Source organism: Xyrauchen texanus, chromosome 13, assembly GCF_025860055.1.
Source record: "Xyrauchen texanus isolate HMW12.3.18 chromosome 13, RBS_HiC_50CHRs, whole genome shotgun sequence".
In the NCBI taxonomy this organism is placed as follows: domain Eukaryota; kingdom Metazoa; phylum Chordata; class Actinopteri; order Cypriniformes; family Catostomidae; genus Xyrauchen; species Xyrauchen texanus.
Window position 1 is genome coordinate 12,186,705 of NC_068288.1, and position 27,335 is coordinate 12,214,039.

General features: G+C 39.5%; 2 protein-coding genes across 3 annotated transcripts in view; both read right to left on the reverse strand.

Moving 5' to 3' along the window:
* The window catches only part of LOC127654244 (plakophilin-4-like), a 48,146-nt gene extending 37,422 nt beyond the window's left edge, over window positions 1-10,724 (reverse strand). For both annotated transcript variants that reach the window (XM_052141353.1, XM_052141352.1), the window contains exons 1-3: window positions 10,513-10,724; window positions 4,291-4,421; window positions 1,233-1,345 (exon numbers count right to left, since the gene is read on the reverse strand). In XM_052141353.1, coding sequence (XP_051997313.1) covers window positions 1,233-1,345; window positions 4,291-4,416 — 239 coding nt within the window. In that variant the 5' untranslated portion in view covers window positions 4,417-4,421; window positions 10,513-10,724. The remainder of the gene's footprint in view (window positions 1-1,232; window positions 1,346-4,290; window positions 4,422-10,512) is intronic.
* Window positions 10,725-17,612: 6,888 nt separating this feature from the next.
* LOC127654249 (uncharacterized protein C7orf57-like) lies at window positions 17,613-26,041 on the reverse strand. Its single transcript, XM_052141361.1, has 8 exons — window positions 25,974-26,041; window positions 25,434-25,508; window positions 25,038-25,214; window positions 22,336-22,426; window positions 21,834-21,960; window positions 18,822-18,904; window positions 18,624-18,736; window positions 17,613-18,505 (listed from the first exon to the last, which is right to left on the reverse strand). Exons 2-8 carry the CDS (start codon window positions 25,468-25,470, stop codon window positions 18,453-18,455), a joined length of 681 nt encoding a protein of 226 aa, XP_051997321.1. The 5' UTR covers window positions 25,471-25,508; window positions 25,974-26,041; the 3' UTR covers window positions 17,613-18,452.
* Between the last annotated feature and the right edge of the window lie 1,294 nt (window positions 26,042-27,335).

Sequence of the window (27,335 nt, forward strand, 5' to 3'; positions counted from 1 at the left end):
TCTCCACTACAAATAGGAAAAAGAGGCTACAATTTGCAAGAGCTCACCAAAATTGGACAGTTGAAGACTGGAAAAATGTTGCCTGGTCTGATGAGTCTCGATTTCTGTTGAGACATTCAGATGGTAGAGTCAGAATTTGGCATAAACAGAATGAGAACATGGATCCATCATGCCTTGTTACCACTGTGCAGGCTGGTGGTGGTGGTGTAATGGTGTGGGGATGTTTTCTTGGCACACTTTAGGCCCCTTAGTGCCAATTGGGCATCGTTTAAATGCCACGGCCTACCTGAGCATTGTTTCTGACCACGTCCATCCCTTTATGGCCACCATGTACCCATCCTCTGATGGCTACTTCCAGCAGGATAATGCACCATGTCACAAAGCTCGAATCATTTCAAATTGGTTTCTTGAACATGACAATGAGTTTACTGTACTAAAATGGCCCCCACAGTCACCAGATCTCAACCCAATAGAGCATCTTTGGGATGTGGTGGAACGGGAGCTTCGTGCCCTGGATGTGCATCCCACAAATCTCCATCAACTGTAAGATGCTATCCTATCAATATGGGCCAACATTTCTAAAGAATGCTTTCAGCACCTTGTTGAATCAATGCCACGTAGAATTAAGGCAGTTCTGAAGGTGAAAGGGGGTCAAACACAGTATTAGTATGTGTTCCTAATAATCCTTTAGGTGAGTGTATGATGAAGTAAGGGAATATTTCAACCAAAATGAAAATCCTGTCATCATTTATCCACCCTCATATTATTCCATGGAGCACAAAAGATGTTTAGCAGAATGTCCAAGCTGCTCTTTTTCATTCAACAAAAACTGCACGGTGATGCTCCAAAAAGGACGAAAAAGCACCATACAGTAAAAATAAAAGTAGTCCATACAACTGCACTACAATGCATTATAATCCAAGTGTTCGGAAGCCATATGATAGCTTTGTGTGAGGAACACTCTCTACTACTGTGTCTACCAATAATATGTGGGCTACATAGAGCTGTTCAGGTTGCAGTCCATAAACCCAGAAGAGGCCATGGGACCAAGAGATTGAATTCCGGGTTCGCCTACAAACTGACGTAATGGCTGAACAGCTCTATACATAAAAAATAGTAATTAATGGGTGTAACTCATTTAAATCAGAACTCTAAAATGATATCGTGCACACAACACAGAGCACACGCGGTGTTCTTTTTGAATCATAATGTTTTTCAGAGCTGTCCCTTACCTGTCACTCGCAGCACCTGGAGACTCCGCCCCCAACCTGCATCGCTCCAGCTGATTGGCCACAATCTGTCTCTCTTCCTCAAGTTCTCTGGTTAGCCGTTCAAACTGAAGCTCCTTCAGAAAGACAGGAGGTACAAAAGAGTCACTGCCGCTGCCTTTGACCATCAAAAACAGAGCCATAATGTGCAGGCTGTCCAATATGAAAGAGCTATTCTATACACTTCATACCGTTTCCAATTAATTCTTTCATTTCACTTCAAAATCCATCATCTTTAAATCCAATATTTTTTCAACCACCATCCAGTCACATTGCTCTTCGCCTCTGAGATTGTGCCCTCTTCCCCTTCTCTTGTGCTGTCTCTGAAGCCTGTCTATGTGTGCATGTGTGTTTGTTTATGAGTGTGTGTGTGTGTGTGTGTGTGTGTGTGTGTGTGTGTGTGTGTGTGTGTGTGTGTGGAAGGCGAGAAGGCTGCACTGTTGGCCTGCCTCTCTCTGATACAGACAGACTCATTGATGCAGCTGCCCTTAAAGGAGACACACGCATAGAGAGCCAGACATTGCTGCAGCATTGGCTCAGCGTTTTGAGTACAAATATCACTGTTGTATAAGTTCTCCATATGCATTTAAATGTAGCATCATAATCTATTAATAATAAGACTGATAGCACAATCGAAATGAAAATCTCAAATGAAAATAAAAATCCAATTGAGCTTGATCCACAAGAAATTTCCAACCTGGTCTCATGAAATTGATGTGAGCATTGAAACTTATTTGCAATACTGAAATGACGTGCTTCATTGCACGTTTGGCTGCAGTATCCATGTGAAATGTCCAGTGGGGGGCGCCAAAACCGAGTGAAATGAGGTTGTAATCAGACAAGGTTTTAAGGTGAATTTTTAGATGGAGTTTTTAATAAGTGAAAAGTACCTCCCTAACCTAAAACTTTGCCCTAAACCTAACTAATAGAGTCGGAAAAGATAATTGCGAGTTTAACAAAACAGACATCCTTACACTTAACACCTAACCATAACCTATATTGTTCAAAAATGCAAATAAAAATAAAATAAAAAACACATTCACTGAAGCAACTATGTCATTTCGTGTCAGTTCTATGACACTTTCAGTTTCGTGCATCTTTGGCTGGAATCGAACCGCGGTCATCAAGTCCAAAATCCCACGTTCTATCAGTTGAACTACCAAGGAAGCAAATCATATTGGAATAAGTGTATACATGAAGGTAGGTCTGTAAATCAAGTGTTAAAATGTGTCATTTTCAAATCATGCATTCAAGTGTTTTGATATCATAACATAACAGAGGGGCAAGTAATAGAGTAAAAAATCTGCAAATGTACTCGTGATAGCGCCTCTAGTGTTTATTCCACCAGGAAACTGCAGCGAAACGTACAAAGCAGCACGTAAAAGTTAATTTGCAAATATGTAAATAGAGTAACGTTCATTCTATGAGAGCAGGTTGGACATTTTCATACAATTGAATGAGTTGGAGCAGATCTTACATAATTTTTTTTTAATAGAAGAATAACTGGCATTTTAATCCTTTAAAACTACTTGCAAAATCGAATTCAGAATGATCAAACTGTGAATTCGGCAACTAGATGTCGAAAGTTCAGCTGCTGAAATCAGTCTGTGCCTACATTAATGCTAACCGCTGTCCCCAGTGGCCGAAACAGGAAGTGTTGTGGAGTTAAAATGTCCACAGGTTGGCACCAAAAGCAAGTTGTATTTTTATTTGTGAATTATTTAATACAGTCAACAGGAATGCATATTTTATTAACTCCTCCCCCTAACCAAAACCACAACTCTAAAATGTACAAATGTAATTTTAGAGCGAAAATGCAACCTCCATATGAGAAGCTACCATGATAGAATACATGTAAATAAATACATGTTTTATTCAGACAGCAGTTTTTAGAATGCAGATAAGCAGGATGTTAGAAATGTGCAATCGGATTGAATTCTGATTTGGGGATGTAAATCTCTGTGTGGAAGCACAATCATATTTTCATGATTGCCATCCATTGTTACATTGCAACAAAAAGGTTTTGAAGCACAAGGTGGGAAAAAGTATGGGAAATTTACATATCACTTCAAGCAGCCAGCCAATAACTCGAGGAGGTTGCAATTAATGTAGCCAATGAATAGGAGAGATTATTGAATGTTGTTCTCCAGATGAGATAAGTCAGGCAATGGCTATCTGCCTTGTGCCATGCTGTGAGCTACCAGCTGTACCAAGCCTCTGCTATTCAACCTATTGCTCTGAGTGACAATACTTGCCTATGTCCTGATTCTGTCCAAGAGAAGCACAAAGAAAAGACGACACTTGACCACACACATTTGTGCGCACACACAGACAAAGCAATGAAATCGATGCAGTTTTTGCTTGGTTTTTTGTCCTAATGAAAGAAATTTGAGGAATAGTTCTTTTGTCATTCCAAACCCATACGACTTTCTTTCTTACAAAAAGGACTTATTTTGCAGTATATTTTTGAAAAATATCCTGGTCACTCTTTTCCATATAATGAAAATGAATGAGGACTGGCGCTATAAAAGTGGTCCAGAAAGCAATTTGAGTGGTTTGAAACCATACAATAGTGATTTATTTTGGGGGAAACTGTCCCTTTAAGTCTGACAATGAGTCGGTCAGATGAATTTCAACAGAGATTCACAGTGTTATTGAACGATATCAATATTAACAAGATTTGTAATGATTAAGCTAACAGTTTAATGAGTAATTTTCATGACATTGAACTGGGAAACTGATTTGAAGGCCTAAGCATCAAAACCTGATGGGAAAAACAGTCACTCGGTAAATGAACAGAGGTAACAAGGTTATCAGCTTTCATTCAGTGCAGACTGGATACTTGCGTCCTCATAGCGAGCTTTTCCCACCCAACAATTAATAATGCAAATATGACTTTTGACTGATAAGCATTAAGTGGACTGAATACCTCTAATAACCTGTGCCACTCGTGTTTGTGCTGGTCTTGATATTAAAACCAGCCGACAGTCAGACACTGACAGATGGAGACGGTTTGGCATACCTGCTCTTTAACAGAGGCCAGCAGGTTGGTGGTAGTGGCATCAGTCGCCATGTTGTTGTTGTTGGATCTTTCCTCACCGCTCAGAACCTCCCCTTCCTCCACAGGGCTTTGCCTAGGAGAAGGCATTCCGCCTGCACACATGAACGCACACAAACACAGTCATTAACACTCACTTGCAGTGACACTAATACACTATCACCTAGTCCAATGTACAAACCATTCAATATCATACCATTCATTTGTATATATCTTAAAGATCATCCAATTTATATTATGCAATTATTTTCAAGACCACACGACTGTCCACCACGAGAATTGTTGGATTTAGTGGCAGACCAATATGGGTTTTTTAATGGCCGATGCTGATATCGGTATCAACATCTGATGGCCGGTTTAATTAGACTAATGATAGCAAATAGGCTAAGACATCTACAAAATTGGTGATTTCTATTTTACACAATATTTTCTCAGGATTCACAAAAAAAATTATAATAATAAAACACATAAATCACAGTTGCACCATATTTAATATTTGTCATTTGACAGGAATGACAACGGGGCTGTGAGGAATAGGATTATAGCCTCTCCAATGCACTCAATAAATATTTTTGCCTATTTTTAAGATTTACACATCTCAATTTCATAACACACTTCCAAAAAATCGAGTCATCTTTAATAAAATGAAATAAAATAAACCTAAATATTTTAAGTTGTATTACTTTTACACAATATTGATTTAATATATAGTATATATAAACTGTATATATATATATATATATGGTGTGGACAGTTATTCCATTAGCTAGCACTACCCTGGCGGCTTTTGCTGTTTGCTACTTGAGCATGTTTTTATGCGTGTCTCCTGCTGAACGAACGCATTTAGATGCGCTCTACAATATGGAACAGCCTTTCTGTGGGGCCCCCTCCAGTACGGCCCTCCCTCAAATCCAGCCTCCCCTCTAGTCCAGGCCTGTGACAAAAGGTCCGGTTGTGCCTCATTAACGCTATTAAGAGTGCATGCTATTGAAGAGACCATAAGTCTATCCCTTACAGCCTTGTTCTCATTCATGTCAAAAATCAAATATGGTGCTACTGTGAATAAGCTCTAATGGCCAAATGAAAATTGCCAATCAATCGCTCAATCAATAGTTGAGTTCCTTAAAGGGATAGTTCACCCAATACTGAAAATTCTCTCATCATTTACTCACCCCTCATGCCATCCCAGATGTATATGACTTTCTTTCTTCAGCAGAACACATTTGAAGAAAATTTGAAAAATATCTCAGCTCAGTCGGTCCTTAAAATGCAAGTGGATGGTGATCAGACATGTGAAGCTCTAAAATTCACAGACAGTCAGCATAAACATCATCCATACAAATCCAGCGGTTAAATTGATGTTTTCTAAAGTGATACAATCACTCTTGGTGCAAATTTTGTTTCTATTTAAGTGCTTTTTAACTATAAACCATTGCTTCCGGGCAGCAGAATTATGCGCATTCACGAGAGTGTTGAGTTCAGGGCTAGACTGGTAATCTGGCATACCGGGCATTTTCCCGGTGGGCCGACGCACTTTGGGGACGATCAAGGAGGCCATCGGAAGACCCGAGGGGTCCGGTGCGTCGGCCGTGAAACGGGCCGAATGAGCCGCGATATGCAGAACGGACCACAAAACGGCGCCGCGATATGCAGAAAAGGACAGCGAACACCCCCCCGCTCAACTTTTGGGCCAATTGCTATGTAAAATCCTGGGCCGATTTCTCTTCCCAGTCCAGCCCTGGTTGAGTTCAAGCAGTCTCTTGTGTGACTAATTCATGTTGGCATGTTCCAGACATTATCTCATGTTTTGCTCTCGGATGAGACATCCAGGATAAGCACAAAAATGCACCATTGTGAGAAAACAAACAGATACAGATACAAATCTAAACTAAAACCCACAAAGCTTCTGTGCAGTGTTCATCCTACTTAGTTGTAAACAGCGCTGCTGTTCCAGGTGTGATCACACGTGCGTCGGTTCTCGCTTGAACATGCCAATGTGATAACGTCATGCGAGCACACTGCTGCTGACCGAAAGCGATGATTTATAGTTAAATAGTACTTAAATATTGATACTTTTTCGCAACAAAAGCGATCATGTCACTTTAGAAGACATTAATTTAACCGCTGGAGTCGTATGGTTGACGTTTATGCCGACTGTCTGTGATTTTTGGAACTTCAAAAGTCTGATCACCATCCACTTGCATTTTAAGGACCGACTGAGCTGAGACATTTTTACATTTTTCTTCAAATGTGTTCTGGTGAAGAAAGAGAGTCACACACACCTGAGATGTTGGTGAGTAAATGATGAGAGAATTTTCATTTTTGGGTGAACTGTCCCTTTAAAGTCAACATGCAAAGGCTTTCAGAGCCCCTTTCACTTCTGTAATGTGACATATTTCGAAGTAACACTGAATATGCAATGTATTGGCATTTACATTTAGATTAAAGATAAAGGCAAAAAAATTAAAATTCTTTGGAACAACATGTACTGTCGAATCATGCAAAATAAGACCAAGAATGTGTATTAAGAAAGTACAGTACAGGGACAGTTTGAGAATTGATGTAATTTATTTTCTACCAGCGTCATTAAATGTTACTACCAAAAATATGACTATCCTCAAATAGGTTTACTAAACTCTTCCCTTGTCTTTCATAAGTCATACAAATAGATGATTTGTTAACACATTTCAGGGGTATCAACCTACAAATGGCTTACTTATAGTTGTCTCTGCACAATAAACTGGGATAGTAGAAAGTATTTTAATATCGAACAAATAACACACAACTCTTTTGTCGATTGTGATGGTGTTCCAAGAAAACGGCATGAAAATCTCAGGCCATATCGCCGAGACTCTGATAGAATGGCGCACAAAACCTGGAATCAGAGTTCTTGGCAGCATTACGGCTGGGCAACAAGGGATGTATTCCAACATTTGCTCTAGCATCCCAGCATGCAACAGCATGACAAGACAACCTGTTCCCTTCCCAATACCCTCCCCCAATCCACAGCAAAAATAGCCTGATCAGCAGATGCACTCTGTTCCTCTTACTGGATTACTTTAGTGTCTTTAAGATAGAACGAAGAGTCTAATCCATATCTTAACTAGCTGCATTTCTATACAATAGTAGAAAATCCAAATAACAGAAAGTGATATTTTGAAGATTGGCCTTTTGATATGAATGTTATGGAGTATTAAGATGCACATACAGCACTTGTGCACTGTAAAATTGGTAATCTGTGACAAGCAGGTGACAATATCATGGTTGTATGGCAGTGAAGCATCAGTATGGAATACTGATGTGTTGCTGTATTTGATGACGATGATGATGACCGTAATGATCTATTTGTACTTTAATTTGATTTATGTTACACTAGTACTGTAGGCTCAAACAAACGGAGTAGCCTAATGTTTTGAAAGCACCACAGAGCCACATTGTGGACATGTTTCAGGGAATTTAAAGGGTTAGTTAACTTACTAATTAATGATAAATGATGCTCATCATTTTCTACCCCTCATGCCATCCCAGATGTGTATGACTTTCTTTCTTCGGCAGAACACAAACAAATACATTTTTTGAAGAATGCCTTCACACTCTAAGTCCATACAATGCAAGTGAAAGCATTTAAAAGCATAAAATTAATCCATACGACTCCAGTGATTAAATCCATGTCTTCAGAAGCAATATGATAGGTGTGGGTGAGAAACAGATCAAAATGTAAGTCCTTTTTTAAATATAAATCTTCACTTTCACTTTTACATTCTTCCTTTATGGGGAATCACATTCTTTGTGCACATTGCCACCTACTGGTCAGGGCTGGGGAATGACTTAAATATTGATCTGTTTCTCACTCACATCTATCATATCACTTCTGATGATATGGATTTAAACACTGGAGTCATATGGATTACTTTTAAGCTGCCTGTATGTGCTTTTTGGAGCTTCAAAATGTTGGCACCCATTCACTTGCATTGTATGGACCAAATGAGCTGAGATATTCTTCTAAAAATCTCAGTATGTGTTCTTCAGAAGAGAGAAAGTCATACACATCTGGGATGAAATGAGGGTGAGTAGCTTAAATGATGAGAGAAATTTCATTTTTGGGTGAACTATCCCTTTATTTGGCTTCCTTATAGTTTCATAGTCTCTGCTTTTAAATTGGGATAGAAGTATAAAAATATACACACCTTTAAAGGGATGGCAACATCTTAAGAATGTCCAGGCAGTCCATACTGTACATACACACACATGCATACTGTATGTGCAATAACCACAAATCACTTACCATCCACACATAAATCAATTATTTAAAGCTGACAAACTTTGTAAATGGCAGTAACTCGCTGTGCTGGCATTCATAAGAATGGAATCTAAAAATCCTCTTAAAAAGCCCCACCCACCTTCACACTGAATTTACCAAGACTCCACTGTCAGTCAGAGTACAGGTCTTAAAGGAATATTCCGGGTTCAATAGTGAAGCTCTATCGACAGCATTTGTGACAATGTTGGTTTCCAAAAAAAAATAAAAAATCATGGGGCCAATTTTTAAAGGGTTTAAAGGTAGAAATCAGAAACTCATAATTTTATGATTACATTTACATTAATTGCTCTATAAACTTATGCATTACTTAAACTGTAAAGTTGTTTAAATCATCATTTTTATGGACGTTTTAGGGTTTTATGGTTAACGGTGTTGCGTCATCATGGCAACAAAGTTGCAAAATTGGATATACTGTAACTTTACACAGAAAAGGTTACCAAGAGATTTTTTTCTCACATTAAAACCAGGTTAATGTGCGTATTGTTTACATCTTGTTGCTATACATTTGAAAAAGCATTTTAGTATTTTAACGTTGACAGATTGGCCCCATTCACTTCCACTGTAACTGAGATTTTTGCCTTTTTTAAAGAAATAGAGGAACAAGTCTAAATGAATTTTTGTGGTAATCAACTTTATGCCACAAATACTGTCAATTGAGCTTAAATCATATTGAACCCGGACTATTCCTTTAAAAATAGCAGAGGTGAGGAGTGTAACACAAGCAGGCCATCCTATTTGCAGTTCTGACCAAGAAACAGTAATAGATTGTTCCTTATGGGAGTCATCTGACGAGATCATTCTCTCACCTTTAATGGAGAAATCTAACAGCAAAGTTTTGGCTCTGAGTCCATTTTACACATACAAATACACACATGAAACACCCTGAGATGCTTTAACAGTCCTAACAACATGCCAATACAGTGTAAAGACAGCTCTGTCTCCAAAGAACACGTCTGCTGCATGACGATGATGATGCATTGTCCCCGCAATCTTTACATACTGTAATTGTGGACTGCTCAAAGCGAAGCACCGCACAGTAGCAATTACATGGTGCACAGCAGCAAACATGCATTCAATCTAAACTCTGGTCAATATGATGAGGTATCTGAAACTGCAACCACGCTGCCCTAACAGTGAAAGGCATGCTTCTTCTTGATACTGTCGAACTCAAATGATTGGAGCAAGAGTAGAGAGCAAGGACAGAGATGCTCAATTATGCATCATGAAAAGTGACTTATAGGTGGTCCAGCATGGGTCCCACAGTGACAGCATCTAACAGTCCACATAATGGAGACCAGCCTACTTCACAGGCTGTGGGTTATTAGGCTTCAGGATGTCATCTACAATTTTAATTACATCTAATGCAACATGCAATGTCCTGCTGTAGGTTAATATATGATGAACAGATGGACCAAATGCACCATGCGGTCAGTGTTCAGAGGGACAGATGATGGATCAGATCTGATGATGAGGAGGAGGATGGGAGGTGTAGGTATGTCGATTAGAGGTGGAGGGGACACTACACCTGCTCAAGTTATCAGTAGTATGCATTGATCAAGGCCATCAGTCCAATTACACAAGAGTAACTGTAAGACAAATGCATATTTTCTGCACAGTTAGCCACTGCAATGAAGAAAACAAAAGACATATGGACAAAAATAAGGGTTAAAGCATGCACAACACATCGACTCAAAAGCAAACTGTTCTCCGTGCGTCTATACTATTACAGCAGTGTTTGAAATGACAGAGCGATGCACGAGATCTACCGATTTGACAAGCGCGATCCAGCGCTGAATTCTCGCCGCCAGCGCGCGCCAGATGTTAGCAACGCTCCACTGGAGCTGCGCGAAATAAGCAGCACTTACCGCAACACCGCCGAAACGCAGATTACTCCTGGCGACCGATATATCCATTTGAGATAAAATTATAGGATGACATCATTTATAGAACTGCTTTTATACGTTGAACGGGCGGCTCCGGCTGGGTCTCGCGCGCTTCCATGAGCAAGAGGGTCAGAGCGCGTGACGTAGACGCTCCACATAGAGAGATGCTGTTTCAGGGCATTTAAATGTGTTGCCATGAATTATGCGAATGCATGGGGTTCCAATCGAAGAGAGAGAGAGAGAGAGAGAGAGAGAGAGAGAGAGAGAGAGAGAGAGAGAGAGAGAGAGAGAAAACAACCCCAATTGTGCCACAAGCTTTAATTGTGCCATAAATCAGTGGTCCTCAAAGTCAATATTTGAAATTAATCATGGATTATTTTTGATTCTAGAAGTTTTAGAAAGAGTCTGTTAATAATTTGTAGGCATACATAATAAAGTATTTTTTAGAATTTGGATTAAGTTGAATTATTTTAATTATTTTAATATTTCTTGTTTTAAATAATAATTTTAAGTCAAACTGATGCCCCCTTGGAAGTGTGCTGAGGCCCCCTAGTGGGTCCCAGACCCCCTGGTTGAGAACAACTGCACTAAACGGACATGTCAAGATTCCAGTGTGTAGGGTGCCCACAAATTCATTGCTTTTGCATTGCTTGAATATATATTTTCAAGTGTTCTATTTGGGTAAAACAAAGCCCAAATTTGTAACTTTGTTGAAGTCGGTGCAACATAAATATTTTGTGAGAACATGTGATTATAAATTGATGAGTTCTTGAGGGGGTTTTCTGCCATTAGGCAACATTGCCATCGTGTGGTTAAATTGACTTCTCCCTGTGGGAGTGACCTCACTGCCCCTGAACAGGCTGTTTCTCTGGCCAATCAAATTCAAGAAAGACTGTAATCCTCTAAATGTTAGCACAATATGTATAGATTTGTCTGTAATTCATTAAGCAAACATATAATTAGCAATTAGACTGTTAAACAACTAGGATTAAACCAGAAGAAATTATCAGAAGAAATACGACACACATTACAATGTAATAACTATTTATTAAGGTGTAATAGCTGAGGTGCAGTATTTTTTTCTCACATTTGAAAAACAAGTTTAAAATGTACACTCACATGAGATGAAGACTCCAGTCATAGCAGCAGCCTAGCCTAATAAAAGCTGCTTTATTTTACATGGAGCAGGCCATGGGGGTGGACGTATTTTAAATGTTATTGAATTTTATTTCAATTTCATATCTGTTGTGAGTTTTCACTCTATAACTGTTAGATTTACATTAGTTCAGTTTTAGGATTTTAATTGCTTTTTAGGTTCTTTTCAGTTTTTGTTCAGTGTGTGTGTGTGTGTGTGTGTGAGCGTGTATTTATCACTTTGTGGGGACCAAATGTCCCCATAAGGATAGTAAAACCCGAAATGTTTGACCTTGTGGGGACATTTTGTCGGTCCCCATGAGGAAAACAGCTTATAAATCATACTAAATTATGTTTTTTGAAAATGTAAAAATGCAGAAAGTTTTCTGTGAGGGTTAGGTTTAAGGGTAGGGTTAGGTTTAGGGGATAGAATATAAAGTTTGTACGGTATAAAAACCATTATGTCTATGGAAAGTCCCCATAAAACATGGAAACACTACATGGGTGTGTGTGTGTGTGTGTGTGTGTGTGTGTGTGTGTGTGTGTGTGTGTGTGTGTGTGTGTGTGTGTGTGTGTGTGTGTGCGTGTGCGTGTGGATTTGGGTGGTTTACAAGGACTTTTTTAGGTTACAAACTGGTCATTACAAGGGTATTATGCTATAAATGTGGTTTACGAGGACATTTCTAGTGTCCTCATAATTCAAATCGCTTAAACACTAAACTATGTTTTATTGAAAATGTAAAAATGCAGAAAGTGTTTTTAAGCGTTAGTTTTAGGGGATAGAATCTAGTTCATACAGTATGTCTATGGAGAGTCCTCTTAAGGATAACCGCACCAACATGTCCATCCATCCATCCATCCATCGTCAACCGCTTATCCTGTGTACAGGGTCGCGGGGGGCTGGAGCCTATCCCAGCTAACATTGGGCGAAAGGCGGGGGACACCCTGGACAGGTCGCCAGTCCATCGCAGGCACCAACATGTGTGTAAGAATAATAATAATTATAATTCCTTACATTTATATAGTGCTTTTCTGGGAGTTCAAAGTGCTTTACATAGTACAGGGGGGAATCTCCTCAACCACCACCAGTGTACAACATCCACCTGGATGATTCGATGGCAGCCATAGTGCGCCAGAACAACCACCACACACCAGCTATTGGTGGAGAGGAGAGTAGAGTGATGTACCAATTCAGGGTTTGAGATTATTAGGGGGACATGATAGATAAGGGTCAATGGGGGGAAATTTGGCCAGGACACCAGGGTTACACCCCTACTCTTTACAAGAAGTGCCCTGGGATTTGTATTGACCACAGAGAGTCAGGACCTCGGTTTAACATCTCATCCGAAACACACTTTTATACAGTATAGTGTCCCCATCAATATGTGTGTGTGTGTGTGTGTGTGTGTATTTATAGTATTTTTATATTATTTGTTATACTGATATGATTTAAATATGTTTAACACCATCAAATGTCTCAGGTTTGCTAAGTATTTTCACTTGTATTTCCATGTTTAGTGAAGGCGGGTAGTGACATTTTCTAACTTTTATGAAATACACATTGTATTAAAAAGAAAATCTAAAATGTAATTTGTAGTCATTTTTTTATTGACATTTTAAATAATGAAAATCTAGTTTAGTTTATCCAATTACTTGTACATATGTAAATATTTATTTTTATTTCAGTAAAAAAATCAAATAATAATAATTTAGCTCTCATAAGCCAATGACTCTTTGTGATTTGCTTTATGCAAATTAATTATTTTTAAGATACCATGCAAATAACGTTTTACAATAAGCTTCCATTCGTTAACATTAGTTCATGCCTTAGGTTATTTCATGTTGCTTCATAGTGCATCAACTAATGTAAACATATCCATCTTTTGTTTACAAAAATTAATTTAATACTTGTTGTATTGTTCAATGTTAGCTCATGTTAACTAATTTTGTTAATTAATGTTAACAAATGGAACCTTTTTTTAAAGTGTTTCCAATAAATCATAAAAGTTGTTTAAAAGTGATGATTCGGTTATGCTTATCAACTGGTACAACAGCAAAAAAAATACAATAAATGTCTTTAGTGAGGTATCTCACTATGGGACACGCCTCAGGGCATGACCAACCCTGAAAGCACCAATAACACCACATCTATTAATCGACAGACCAATCACAGCAGTGATAAGGGAGTCCCACCTCCCTATTTAAGACACTGCCATAGGTCCCATCTTCATTCTCAGGAAATCTCTTCCGTGCAACTTCAATGAGGGAAGTGTGTTGAGATATCTCACTCCTGTTATCAGATAACCGTGTTCTCTTTACAAAGAGAACACGGTGGTGGCGTAGTGGGCTAATGCACACAACTGTTAATCAGTAGGTCGCTGGTTTGATCCCCACAGCCACCACCATTGTGTTCTTGAGCAAGGCACTTAACTCCAGGTTGCTCCGGGGGGATTGTCCCTGTAATAAGTGCACTGTAAGTCGCTTTGGATAAAAGCGTCTGCCAAATGCATAAATGTAAATGTAAATGTAAAGTTCTAAAGTTCTCCTTCTCATGTTCGTTCAGTATCTCCTGTATTGCAGATATGCTGTCTGAAGCAGACCAGTCAATCAAACTCTGAAAGAATGGATGGGGGGAACATAAACTCACTTGTGCTTTCAATGTGATTTTTGTGTTTGTTTTTACAAATCGGCAGAATGACCACCCAAACCAAGAACTGAATGAGTCAATGAGCTCTGTAACATCCAGTCTATGAAACTTGAAGAAAGTGCAACACAAATGTCTTGGACTGAAACAGCTAAATGCAGAGTCGATTATCTAAGGCACAAAGGCTGGATTCGTTTAAGCGTCACTCTCGACAAATCCACAGCGTAAAGCATACGAGAGTGATGGACCGACAAAGCATGGAGTTCACTAACTCACTTCACGGTCGTCAGTGCCATTAACAAAGCTCCCTTTAGCGAAAACAGCTTCAGTTCTATACTTACAACTGGCTCAAAGGGGTACACAATACGTCTGCCACTGGAACACTGTGTCTGTGTGCACACCATTGCTCAAACACACCCAATTTCCAAACGTACGCATTGAGGCAGCCCTTTCGCTCTGAATCATTTCAATTACCCTTGGGGTTAAACCCATGAAGCTCAAAAAAAGTCCCCGTTTACATCTGGTATTAAGATGTGTTTTTGGTGATCACAAAAACCACATACGAATGAGGTCAAAACCACATATGGCCGCATTACATTTGATGAGTGAACAATAATCAGTCCTGGATGCGCCCTGGCAACATCGAAGTGCCACACCTCACCTGTCAATGTACAAGAGTTGTATTATCTCTGCCAGCGACAGGTTTCCTGTTAGGGGCGATCAGTATGACTGAGTGGTCGCATTATCTTTCTATTCTTAGAGTTCTGAAATAGTAGACTCAGTGGTAGAGATGCATAGTAGTGCAGTAAAGCATGCATACTCATAGGAGCACCGTCTCTCGCCAGAGAGAAGAATAGAGGGCAACGAGTGTTTTATCTCCCACGGCTGACTCGCCACATGAGGGTGAAGATTCCACTCTCCATATATAGAGGATTCTCCCATGCTGTGTAGCCACTGTGAATGCGTGTCCCTTGTCTGTTTATGTTTGCCACTGTTGTAATGTTGTCCAATCAGACCAAGACATAGTGGTCTTGAAGGAACTGTTGAAAGTGCTTTAATGCTGTCGGTAAATCCAGAAAGTTTATGTACACGTTTTGCAAACGGGCCAAACCCCAATAACTATTCTGCCTTCACACACCGTGCCCCCAGTAATGGGTCTTTCATCACCAATTTACTCAAAAAGACGACCCCCATGAAGGAAAGCAGGGATTCTCCAATGACAGAGAGCATGCATCCCCTCTGATGTAAACAAGTCTCTGGGATAATAATCAGTGAGAGCACTCTGAGCGTGAGAATTTTTAACTTATACTTTCTGAGGTGTCAGTTGAAGGACCGCAAAACAAGAATGGGGTGAAGACCTGCACCTCTCTTGGGAATGATGAAATACCTGGAAGAAAAGCCCTAGTAGCTGACCCAAATTGCTCCTTTGCTCAGTGAAGAGGCTATTTATTCCTCCAAAATCTGAGCTGACTCCCACTCTGCTGCTGACTTTAATACACTGATGAAAAGTGGAGGTTTCACAGCAAATTGCAGTAGATAACCCTGTTTTATTGTTGATAAATACCAGGGGTGAACTACACATGTACCCCAACTCTCTGCATGAGAAGTGAGCGGTGCGCTGAAGATTTAACTCACTGATGGTGTTGCAGTACCATCTAGTTTTCACAAAGTGCCATGCCCTCGGCCCATTGCCTAGATGCACATAGAAGTGTATTATTTTTTAACTGACTTGTCCAATCTGTCCTGCTCTCTCTTTTCTACCCTCTCGGGTGTAGAAGGGAGATACAAACTGAGATCCACTGGGGGATCAGGTGCCAACACTCCCTTTAACTCCTTGTGCGTGAAGTGTGAAACACAACACTTAGTGTTTCGGTTTGGCCTGGTTTGGCTTCTAAACCCTGACTTTTGACCCCTGACAGGGGCTTGGAATCCCAAATGCGTCTGTTAAGGGGCTCGAGCATTGAATTTCCAGGGAAGGCATCCTTCTTCCTTATGTCACACTGCTGGCACATTGACCGGGGCTTCGAAAAGGGCTTTCGGCTCCACCGGGGTATTCATGAAGTCTGCCTTCTCCCTCTCTGACAAACGCAGACAAACCCAGCCTCACCTATGACAGCGAGACCCAAACTGCGGCCACAGCTCTGAAATGCCCCCCTCGATCTATGGAGTTTGAGAATCGCAATAAAGTAGATATCCTCCATCAAAGCCACATCTGCCTCCCCATCTCCTCATTCAGCTCAGCTTGATAAGCTGTGAGAAGCGAGATGGCTTTAAGAGCCCTCAGGGCTGGAATGAGCTGCTTGAATGGGATGGCACTGGATGGCACCCATGCTCAGATCCCTCTCTGTACCCTAGCACACCTGCAGTGACGTCCATTAAAGAGAGAGAGCTGGGCATGCATCAAACGTGTTCCTGAGTATACTTTGGTTGTTCGAGTTGCTTATCGCTCCGCACACGGTATGCGCAACGCAAATTTCGTCATCAGCACATGGCGCGGCCTGACGAAGCACGGCCCAGATTTTCTTGACCCGAGGACACGGCCCTCATCTGTGCATATTGTCGCCACATGCGGTGCCCATTGACTGTACTAAAAGGACTATCTTATTATCACAAAGGACTAAGCAGCAGTAGTGGGCATGTGTCGAACGTGTTCGTATCCGCTGACTGTCAGAACAGTATACTATAGGCCAAATTATACTTCAGGGGTCTGCGTGGTGGAACGTTCTGGTCCTCGGCTCTGTGCGTCGCTGATGCATGCGCAGGCTATTGACTATTGTAATAAAATAGTAGCACAAAGAAGGGTCAATATTTGTCAATGCAATTAATTAATCAGGACACCATGTAATTAATTCTATTAAAAATGTTAAGTAATTGACAGCCCTAATATATATATATATATAAATACGGTAGACTATGTGCTATTACGATTGAGTAGAACTGTCATCAATCCACCTAGGTCTGGATCTGCAGCCTTTGCATCCCATTCTAAACTATTAGATTACCTCCATTTCTGCTTATCTTCCATTCATATTTAATAAAGTTTGTCACAATTCTTGTTGCCCAGCCCCTTTAAGACTTTTAATTCCTTCCTGTTGGGATATGACAGACCACCACATTTGCCTCACCTTCACACTTGGCATATTTCTAACATATTTTTTAGTATAAAAAGGTTTTGATCTTTAAACATTTTTGCAAATTTTTAGGTCTGAAACACCCTATTTTAAGAGCATTTTTGGTTGACTGATTACAAAACCAAAACGGTGTAAAAATGACCAACCTTTGAAGCAATCACTTCAAAACCACTTCATGCACATGCAAATTTATTCGGTTATCATTTATAGACATTAATCAACAGCAATTGTAAACAGTTTTTAAGGGAGAAAACAAAATTATACAGCATATAACAGCAGAACAACTAAATCTGAGCTTAGTATTCACTATAACATCAACTCTAACAACAAAACAGACATTCGCAATCTCAAACTCCTTGAACCCACTTCCTTTCTCAGATCCCTTACTAAGGGTATCACCTTATTTCATGGAATCATTTAGTGTAATGGCCTTCTTGTAAGCCAAGAATGTGCTCAACTAGCCAACTATAAGGGGCATAAGAGCACTCAAAAATATTCAAGCCAGACTGAGAAACAGCCATGGAGAATGTGATAAGGGTTTGCAGCTCATACACGTCTTCTTGGACAATGTGAGGTGGGACAAGGCTGTTTAACGTGGGATAAGTACATCCTACCTGTCTATGTGTAATATGTGGATCATGTGTACCATCTCAAGTGTTCCTAAGGTATTGGCACATGGGTGTGCCATGAGTGAGTTCTCAAATTAATACTAAGAAATTCTGACAATTTTGCTCCACCTTGGCATCAATGCTCAATGCATCATGGATTTATTTCGTGGTGCACATGCCCTGTAGTTTGCTTTTAGGGACTTGTTCCCGCTTTCTAAGGGTATAGTTACTCATATCACAAGCACCATATATATGTGAGCATAACATACTAGAGTGATGATGATTTTTATCAAATGACTGAATGGTTTCAGTGAGTTGCATAAAGCAGAGAGAGGGGTGTTGATGCAGAAGAGCTAGTGGATACGAGAAGAACAATTCATGAAGGTTTTGGGAGAACAACGTCTTCTATTCCACGTCATCCTCTGGTTCAATGGTGCAGGTCTGCTCAGAGGTAATGCCTAAAATATCAAATACACACAAAATGGTTTTAAGACTATATATTGTACATTTCTTTTCCTGTGGTTAATGTAACATAAAACTCAGACCAGTCATGATGCTAAAATAAAACCGTCTCACTTGAAGCAGCATCATTATCATCATCATTGGGAGATGTCTTAGTTTCCTCAACATAACCAAAGCTTAACAGTTTGGACATGTTGACTGGAGTTTCTTTCTTCTTCACATGGGACCTGTGGGGTAAAACCACATATCAAATATTATAAACCTTATATAGACTATAAACAAATTTGACAAAAAACGTAAAACGAGACATACGTCTTTTTAAACTTGTTGACCTCGTCAATTTCTTTTTGGCTTAGGGAAATTTTCTGCAGCTCTGATGTAGCATGGATGATCTTCTGCATGAGGATATTATAAATTCGTCATTTTAAGATCAAGCCTAGATTATTGCTTAACAGAAGGGTATACAATTCTGCAGATGAAAGGATTTGACAAGAACCATCCAGCAATAAAAAAGAAACTCACAATGCATGGGAACACATTATCATTAAAAAACCAAAAGTCAAGCATGAAGGAAAATAATAAAATGACTGCATGTGATGAGATGCTTCCATTCATTGTTTATCTTATGATGAAGATCAGGGGTGAAAACCACAGATCAAAGACACTCGGAGTGATTTGCTCATAGCCAGAGCAACAGTAATTTGAGTCAGCATTCTGTAAGAACAGACCCTGAGGGACCAGTTCTTTATAGTTGGAAAGTGCCATTATACCTCAATCTCTGCCTGATCTCATATCAGCCTAACTTGAGACCAAGCAAATTATTGCATGAAATCATTTTCCATAATAAAGAAATAGTTCACCCAAAAATGAAAACGTATCATCATTTACTCACCCTCATGCCACCACAGATGTGTATGACTTTCTTTCCTCTGCTCAACACAAACTAAGATTTCTTGAAGAATATTTCAGCTCTGTAGATCCATGCAATGCAAGAGAATGGTGATCAGAACTTTGAAGGTCCAAAAATTACATAAAGGCAGTATAAAATTAATCCATATGACTCCAGTGGTTAAATTCATGTCTTCGAAATTATATGATAGGTGTGGGTGAGAAACAGAACAATACTGAATTCCTTTTTTCCTATAAATTTTCCTTCCTGCCCAATAGGGGGCGATATTCAATAAGAATGCAAAGAGGAACTCTTAAGGGAGAAGAGCGCTTAGCCGGGCTACTTGAGAGTGGAGATTACAGTTGAAGTCATAAGTTTGCAAACACTTGGGTTGAAATCATTCAAACTTATTTTTTAACCACTCCAAAGATTTAATATTAGCAAACTATATTTTGGGCAAGTCGTTTAGGACATCTACTTTGTGGATGACATGAGTAATAATTGTTTACAGACAGATTGTTTCACTTTTAATTGACTAAATCACAATTCCAGTGGGTCAGAAGTTTACATGTGCCTTTAAGCAGCTTGAAAAATTCCAGACAATTAGATTCTTATAGGAGGTGTACTGAATTGGAGTTGTACCTGTGGATGTATTTTAAGACCTACTTTTTAAAAACTCAGTGCCTCTTTGCTTGACATCCTGGGAAAATGAAAAGAATAAGCCAAGACCTCAGAAATAAAATTGTGGACCTTCACAAGTTTGGTTCATCCTTGGGAGCAATTTCCAAATGCCTGAACCACGTTCATCTGTACAAACAATAGTACGCAAGTATAAACACCTTGTGACCACACAGCCATCATACCGCTCAGAAAGGAGGCTCATTCTGTCTCCTAGAGATGACCGTAGTTTGTGTGAAAAGTGCAAATCAATCCCAGAACAACAGCAAAGGACCTTGTGAAGATGCTGGAGGAAACAGGTAGACAAGTATCTATATCCACAGCAAAACGAGTCCTATATCGACATAACCTGAAAGGCTGCTCAGCAAGGAAGAAGCCACTGCTCCAAAACTGCCATAAAGAAGCCAGACTACAGTTTGCAAGTGCACATGGGGACAAACATCTTGGAAAATGGGTGCGGCTTGCAAGCCGAAGAACACCATCCAAATCGTGAAGCATGGGGGTGCAGCATCATGTTGTGGGGGTGCTTTGCTGCAGGAGGGACTGGTGCACGTCACTAAATAGATGACATCATGAGGAAGGAAAATTATGTGGATATATTGAAGCAACATCTCAAGACATCAGCGAGGAAGTTAAAGGTCAGTCACAAATGGGTCTTCCAAAAGGACAATGACCCCAAGCATAACTCCAAAGTTGTGGCAGAATGGCTAAAGGACAACAAAGTCATGGTATTGGAGTGACCATCACAAAGACCTGACTTCAATCCGATAGAACATTGGTGGGCAGAATTGGAAAAAGTGTGTGTGATCAAGGAGACCTACAAACCTGACTCAGTCACACCAGTTCTGTCTGGAGGAATGGGACAAAATTCCAGCAACTTATTGTGAGAAGCTTGTGGAAGGATACCCAAAACATTTGACCCAAGTTAAACAATTTAAAGGCAATGCTCCCAAATAATGTTACCAAATACTAACAAAGTGTCTGTAAACTTCTGACACACCGGGAATGTGAAGAAAGAAATAAAAGCTGAAATAAATTATTCTCTCCACTATTATTCTAACATTTCACATTCTTAAAATAAAGTAGTGATCCTAACTGACCTAAGACAGGGAATGTTTTCTACGATTAAATGTCAGGAATTGTGAAAAACGGAGTTTAAATGCATTTGGATAAGGTGTATGTAAACTTCTGACTTCAACTGTTAAACGGATCTGTTTCTCATCATATCACTTCTGAAGAGGTCTATGGATTATTTATATGCTGCTTTTATGTGTTTATTTGGAGCTTTTAAGTTCTAATCACCATTCACTTGCATTGTGAGGACCTACAGATCTGAGATATTCTACAAAACAAAAAAATCTTAATTTGTGTTCTGGAGAAGAAATAAATTCATACACATCTGGGATGGCATGAGGATGAGTAAATTATGAGAGAACTTAAATTTTTTGGTGAACTGTCCCTTTAAGTTCACCACTGAGAATCCATTTAGCAAGCTGGCAAAAAACAGCGCTTTCATTAAATTAGTAGGATTAAACTGTCAAACATCCTATATAATGTCCTGTGAGAGAAAATGGCCTAATCATGATTATCCAAATTATTCAAGATGAGTCGAGAAAAGTGAAAACTAAAAAATAAACAAAACTTAAAGATGATGGCAACTGAATGATTGTTAACTGCGGCAGGAGGAAGTACAGGAGGTTTAATGAAGTGATGGTCATGCGCTCGCAGGCTGTCACCGTCTGTTCTAATCCATTCACCTTGCTATCGTCAGACTCCCTCTCCCAAACTGGACAGCTTTCAGTTCCAAATGGGGGCTCCAGCGGTTGTGCGGCCCCTTTAGACTGACACTTGCCGAATCCTTCAGGGGTAGTTGCTTTATCTCCGCTGCAAGCATAAAATCACATGATTGAACCCCTGTTTTACACATCCATACTGGATGGTTTGGGGTGGAACCTTGCATCTCTCTATAAATTCTTCTGTTGGAATATGACCAGATTTGGTTATCATATACAGCTTTGCATGATAACACATAAACATGCCTTAAATATCAGGGCTAATTGATGCCTTCATAGCTTCTTTCACCAGGACAAGACCTTACAACATTTTAACATAAAATGTATGGCTTATTAATGCAATAAATTCAGATGATCCCTTATAATAAGTCTAGGATAACTCTTTAAATCTAAATGACACACCCAAGTCCTCAAACACATGCTTCAATAAACCAAAACAGCACCTTGTGTGCTAACACATTCTCACCTCTCTTGATCATCTGGTGCATCAGAGAACCAATTAGGAGGTTTGTAGGAACTGGATTTTGTTTCAACAGGGTCATCGTGCCACAGCAAACCTACAGAACATTAAAATAAAAGCAGGATTACAATTATGGGTATGTTGGAAATCAAATGCTAAGGCACTGCCTACTTTATATTGCACAGTGTACTGTGTACTGTAAACGTTGAAAGGAACAGTTCACCCAAAAATTTAAATTCATCTCAGCTCTGTAGGTCCATACAATGCAAGTTAATGGTGTTCAAAATGCTCCAAAAAACACATAAGGGCAGAGTAAAAGTAATCCATACTACTCTGGGGGTTCAATCCATTTACTTTTATGCTGCCTTTGTGATTTTTTTGGAGCTTCAAAGCTTTGGTCACCATTCACTTGCATTGTATGGACCTACAGAGCAGATATATTTTTCTAAAAATCTTCATTTGTGTTCAGCAGATGAAAGAAAGTCACACACATCTGGGATGGCATAAGGATGAGTAAATGATGAGAGAATATTATTTATGGCTGAACTATCCCTTTAATTTAACAATGGACCCTTTTCACAGACTGTGATGACATCTTTCCTCTTCTTTCGCAGCGTAAATCTAGCAAGTAAATTTGCAATTCTTTAATTATTTAGTGTAAATTTATAACATTATACACTCACCTAAAGGATTATTAGGAACACCATACTAATACTGTGTTTGACCCCCTTTCGCCTTCAGATCTGCCTTAATTCTACGTGGCATTGATTCAACAAGGTGCTGAAAGCATTCTTTAGAAATGTTGGCCCATATTGATAGGATAGCATCTTGCAGTTGATGGAGATTTGTGGGATGCACATCCAGGGCACGAGCTCCTGCTCCACCACATCCCAAAGATGCTCTATTGGGTTGAGATCTGGTGACTGTGGGGGCCATTTTAGTACAGTGAACTCATTGTCATGGTCAAGAAACCAATTTGAAATGATTCGAGCTTTGTGACATGGTGCATTATCCTGCTGGAAGTAGCCATCAGAGGATGGGTACATGGTGGCCATAAAGGGATGGACATGGTCAGAAACAATGCTCAGGTAGGCCGTGGCATTTAAACGATGCCCAATTGGCACTAAGGGGCCTAAAGTGTGCCAAGAAAACATCCCCACACCATTACACCACCACCACCAGCCTGCACAGTGGTAACAAGGCATGATGGATCCATGTTCTCATTCTGTTTACGCCAAATTCTGACTCTACCATCTGAATGTCTCAACAGAAATCGAGACTCATCAGACCAGGCAACATTTTTCCAGTCTTCAACTGTCCAGTTGTGGTGAGCTCTTGCAAATTGTAGCCTCTTTTTCCTATTTGTAGTGGAGATGAGTGGTACCCGGTGGGGTCTTCTGCTGTTGTAGCCCATCCGCCTCAAGGTTGTGCGTGTTGTGGCTTCACAAATGCTTTGCTGCATACCTCGGTTGTAACGAGTGGTTATTTCAGGCAAAGTTGCTCTTCTATCAGCTTGAATCAGTCGGCCCATTCTCCTCTGACCTCTAGCATCAACAAGGCATTTTCAGCCCACAGGATTGCCGCATACTGGATGTTTTTCCTTTTCACACCATTCTTTGTAAACCCTAGAAATGGTTGTGCATGAAAATCCCAGTAACTGAGCAGATTGTGAAATACTCAGACCGCCCGCCTGGCACCAACAACCATGCCACGCTCAAAATTGCTTAAATCACCTTTCTTTCCCATTCTGACATTCAGTTTGGAGTTCAGGAGATTGTCTTGACCAAGACCACACCCCTAAATGCATTGAAGCAACTGCCATGTGATTGGTTGATTAGATAATTGCATTAATGAGAAACTGAACAGGTGTTCCTAATAATCCTTTAGGTGAGTGTACTTTGTATTATATTACCCAGAAATTAGTTAAAAAAAACAAGTTACCACAGATGTGATGAGGTTTCTAATACAGCTCCTGAGAGAGTGAAAGTAAATCTTCTCTCTTCTGATTTGGCATTTTCCTTTTAATGCCAAAAATATATTTGCCGTGATCTCCCATTCACCGCTATCGAATCACTTACTTCTGCATTCCTAAATGTTTCATAAACGTTTTTAAATTTAACATGCAACATTTTCACATGACCTCACTGTGATGCAGCAGTTGATACAGTGCATACTGTGGTATGCCATTACCTAATATTGACATGGCCTAATATTGATTTTTGGCAGTCCACTCAAACATTGATCCATGTATAGCCCTTTGTCCTATGCAGGGAGTGCTGGAGCCTATCCCATGGAAACACCCTGAACAAGTGGCCAGTCACACAACACAGACATACGCATTCATACTCTCACTCACACCTACGGGCAATTTAGAGACTCCGATTCACTTAACCAGCATGTTTTAGGACTGTGGTTGAAACCGGAGCACCCGGAGTAAACCCACATGGAGAACATGCAAACTCCACATAGAAAGGCCCACGCGGGGGCTCGAACCGGGGATCTTCCTGCTGTGATGTGACAGCTTCCATAATATCTGCCTTAAGAACGCAGCTGATAAGGTTAAAGGTTAATTTGTGGGTCATTTGCAGCATAATATGGCAAATGCATCAGTGGGAGTAGCATATACTGTAGTATGCCATTACGAGCATTGTTAAAGTCACAGCAAAGTTTAAGACAAGCATTAAATAAAGATTCCGTGACACATTTACCCTTCTGTCCGCCTTGTTTTGCAAGTTTAATGTAGTCTGAGTCAGAGGACTGAACTCCTACACGCCGCCCTTTAGTTCTCTCTTCAGGTGTAATATCAGCACTTGGAGACAAACCCGGAATCTGTGACGTGGGTCCAACAGCTCCGTTTGTACTGGCAATGTCAGTGGACCTAACACCTACAATTAAATCATATCTTTGAACAATTATTTACTTTATTAAACAAACAAAAAACAAAAAAAAAGTGTACAATGATAAAACAACCGAACATGCATTATAAAACACACACACACACACACACACACACACACACACACACACACACACACACACAAACAGACAGAGAGAGACAGAAAGAGAAGATAACGTTATTGCGTTAAGCTCAGAATGGGCATTACCCGGTTTTGTCCGGCGATAGTTGGTCTCGGCAGCCATTATTCGGACCTCAGGTGGACAGCGGTGTTAAGATTTTCCTGCAATGTTAGGAAGGACATAGAGATTAAGTTTTATTCATCTTTAGTCTAATAAACTAGTCAGTTGACATATAGTCATTTAATTCGTGTCTAAATTGTCTAACAAACAGTGAGCTCGACAATGAGTGATGCATCTACCGCTAACAACCGAGAGCTCTTAATAATTTTATGTTAAAATACCGAGGCTAGTTTTTGGGCCAATTTTCTTTTCTCTTGTTCGTCGTTAGCTCGTAAGTAAGCCTAGTCGCGTAGAAACAAAAGCAGCATCAGGACCACACGCATCACCAATGCAAGCCGATTCTCATTGATTACAACAGAAATCATGGATATTGCGGATTTTAAACTACATTTAAAGCCATTTTATGATACAAAATATATGTTTTATAAATTTAGCTACTAAAAGATATATATGATAGATATATATTTGATATATATTTTCCAAGATATTGAAAAGACAACGCTTACGTTTCGTTGTCCAGCACAGATGGGGGACGCCTAGATTGTTCTTCTTGAACAGACTGAACTGCTGCACGCGGAACCAGGAGATGCTTGATACCACCTACTGGACAGGAGCGGCGTTTTAGAGCAGTGGTTCTCAACCTCTCGTTTGTATAATGTTTATATAATAATATATATCAATTACAAGATGCTTCCTTAACACTTGTTATTCCAGAAATGTCTAGAACTGTATATTCTTCATAAATAAGCAACTTTTTGAAGGGACTTATTATAATAATTTTTTTTTTTTTAGCATTTACAGTAATTTTAAATCAAATGTAATTATAATTATTATTTTTAAATTATAATAATCTATCATATTTTAAATAATTTTCAGAGATCTTGAGGCCCCCCTGGAAGTGTGCTGAGGCCACCTAGTGGGTCCCGAGAACCACTGTTTTAGAGCAAAACCACAGCTCCTCCAGACTTTGCATGATATGCCATGGTTTTTGAGACACAGGGATTAAATGTTTATAAAGCAGGGTGTAATGTTGTTGTTGTTTTCTTACAAACTGACGACTGTTAGCATATTACTTTGCACGATCGTTCTACGTATTATTATATGATATGATATGATATGATATAATGTGATATTATATTATAGCCTACTATATATGATTATAGTTTATAGAATTTGAAATGAAATATAAGATATAATATCATGTAATGTAATTTATATTATATATATTCTATCATATTAAAATTAGATTTTGCTGTTTGGAAGGTGCCATGGTGGCTGTGGCAAGGGGCGTGGTCATGTGTCAGTCTGCGGGAGAGGGAGAGGGAGAGTGGTAAGGCTCGTCATCAGGGTAGGGTTGCACCAGCTGTGCGTAAATTCTCACGTAAGTTAGGACGTAAAGTTCGCACTAAGGGTTTAGTAACTACTAGTTAGTTTGTAACTAAATTTGGTTGCACCACCTGTTCTTAAGGCAAGACTTATCTAGTTGTGTACGCTCTCCTTAAAATAATGCGTAGTCGCATAATATGACGTTTACCTTAATTGATGCAATAAGCAGCCCTTAAATTTGTACACGGAAGTATTAAAAAGCCGAGCATTTCAGTTTTATCTCGTTACGGTTGATGTTCAAACCCGTAACTGTCAGCTTTAATAAATTAAATCCCCATTAAAATACGATAGGCCTACATAATAAAAGTAGCTCCATTTGATAAATAGTATATATGTCCTGTGTAAATAACAATACATAGCAACTGTATCTAAAATAAAGAATATGTGATTTTAGGTTTTTATCTTTTCTTATTGTAAACTTGATTATGTCTGTAAGGTGTCCTTGAGAGTCTTGAAAGGCGCCTATAAATAAAATTTATTAT

What these genes read in the sequence shown, in the direction of transcription:
- LOC127654249 (XM_052141361.1), bottom strand. Translation starts at nt 25,470, where the DNA reads ATGGCTGCCGAGACCAACTATCGCCGGACAAAACCGG. An exon ending in CTATCGCCGGACAAAACCGG is followed by an intron (nt 25,215 to 25,433) that starts GTAATGCCCATT and finishes ATTTAATTGTAG; the next exon opens with GTGTTAGGTCCACTGACATT. An exon ending in TGATAATGATGCTGCTTCAA is followed by an intron (nt 18,506 to 18,623) that starts GTGAGACGGTTT and finishes TTGATATTTTAG; the next exon opens with GCATTACCTCTGAGCAGACC.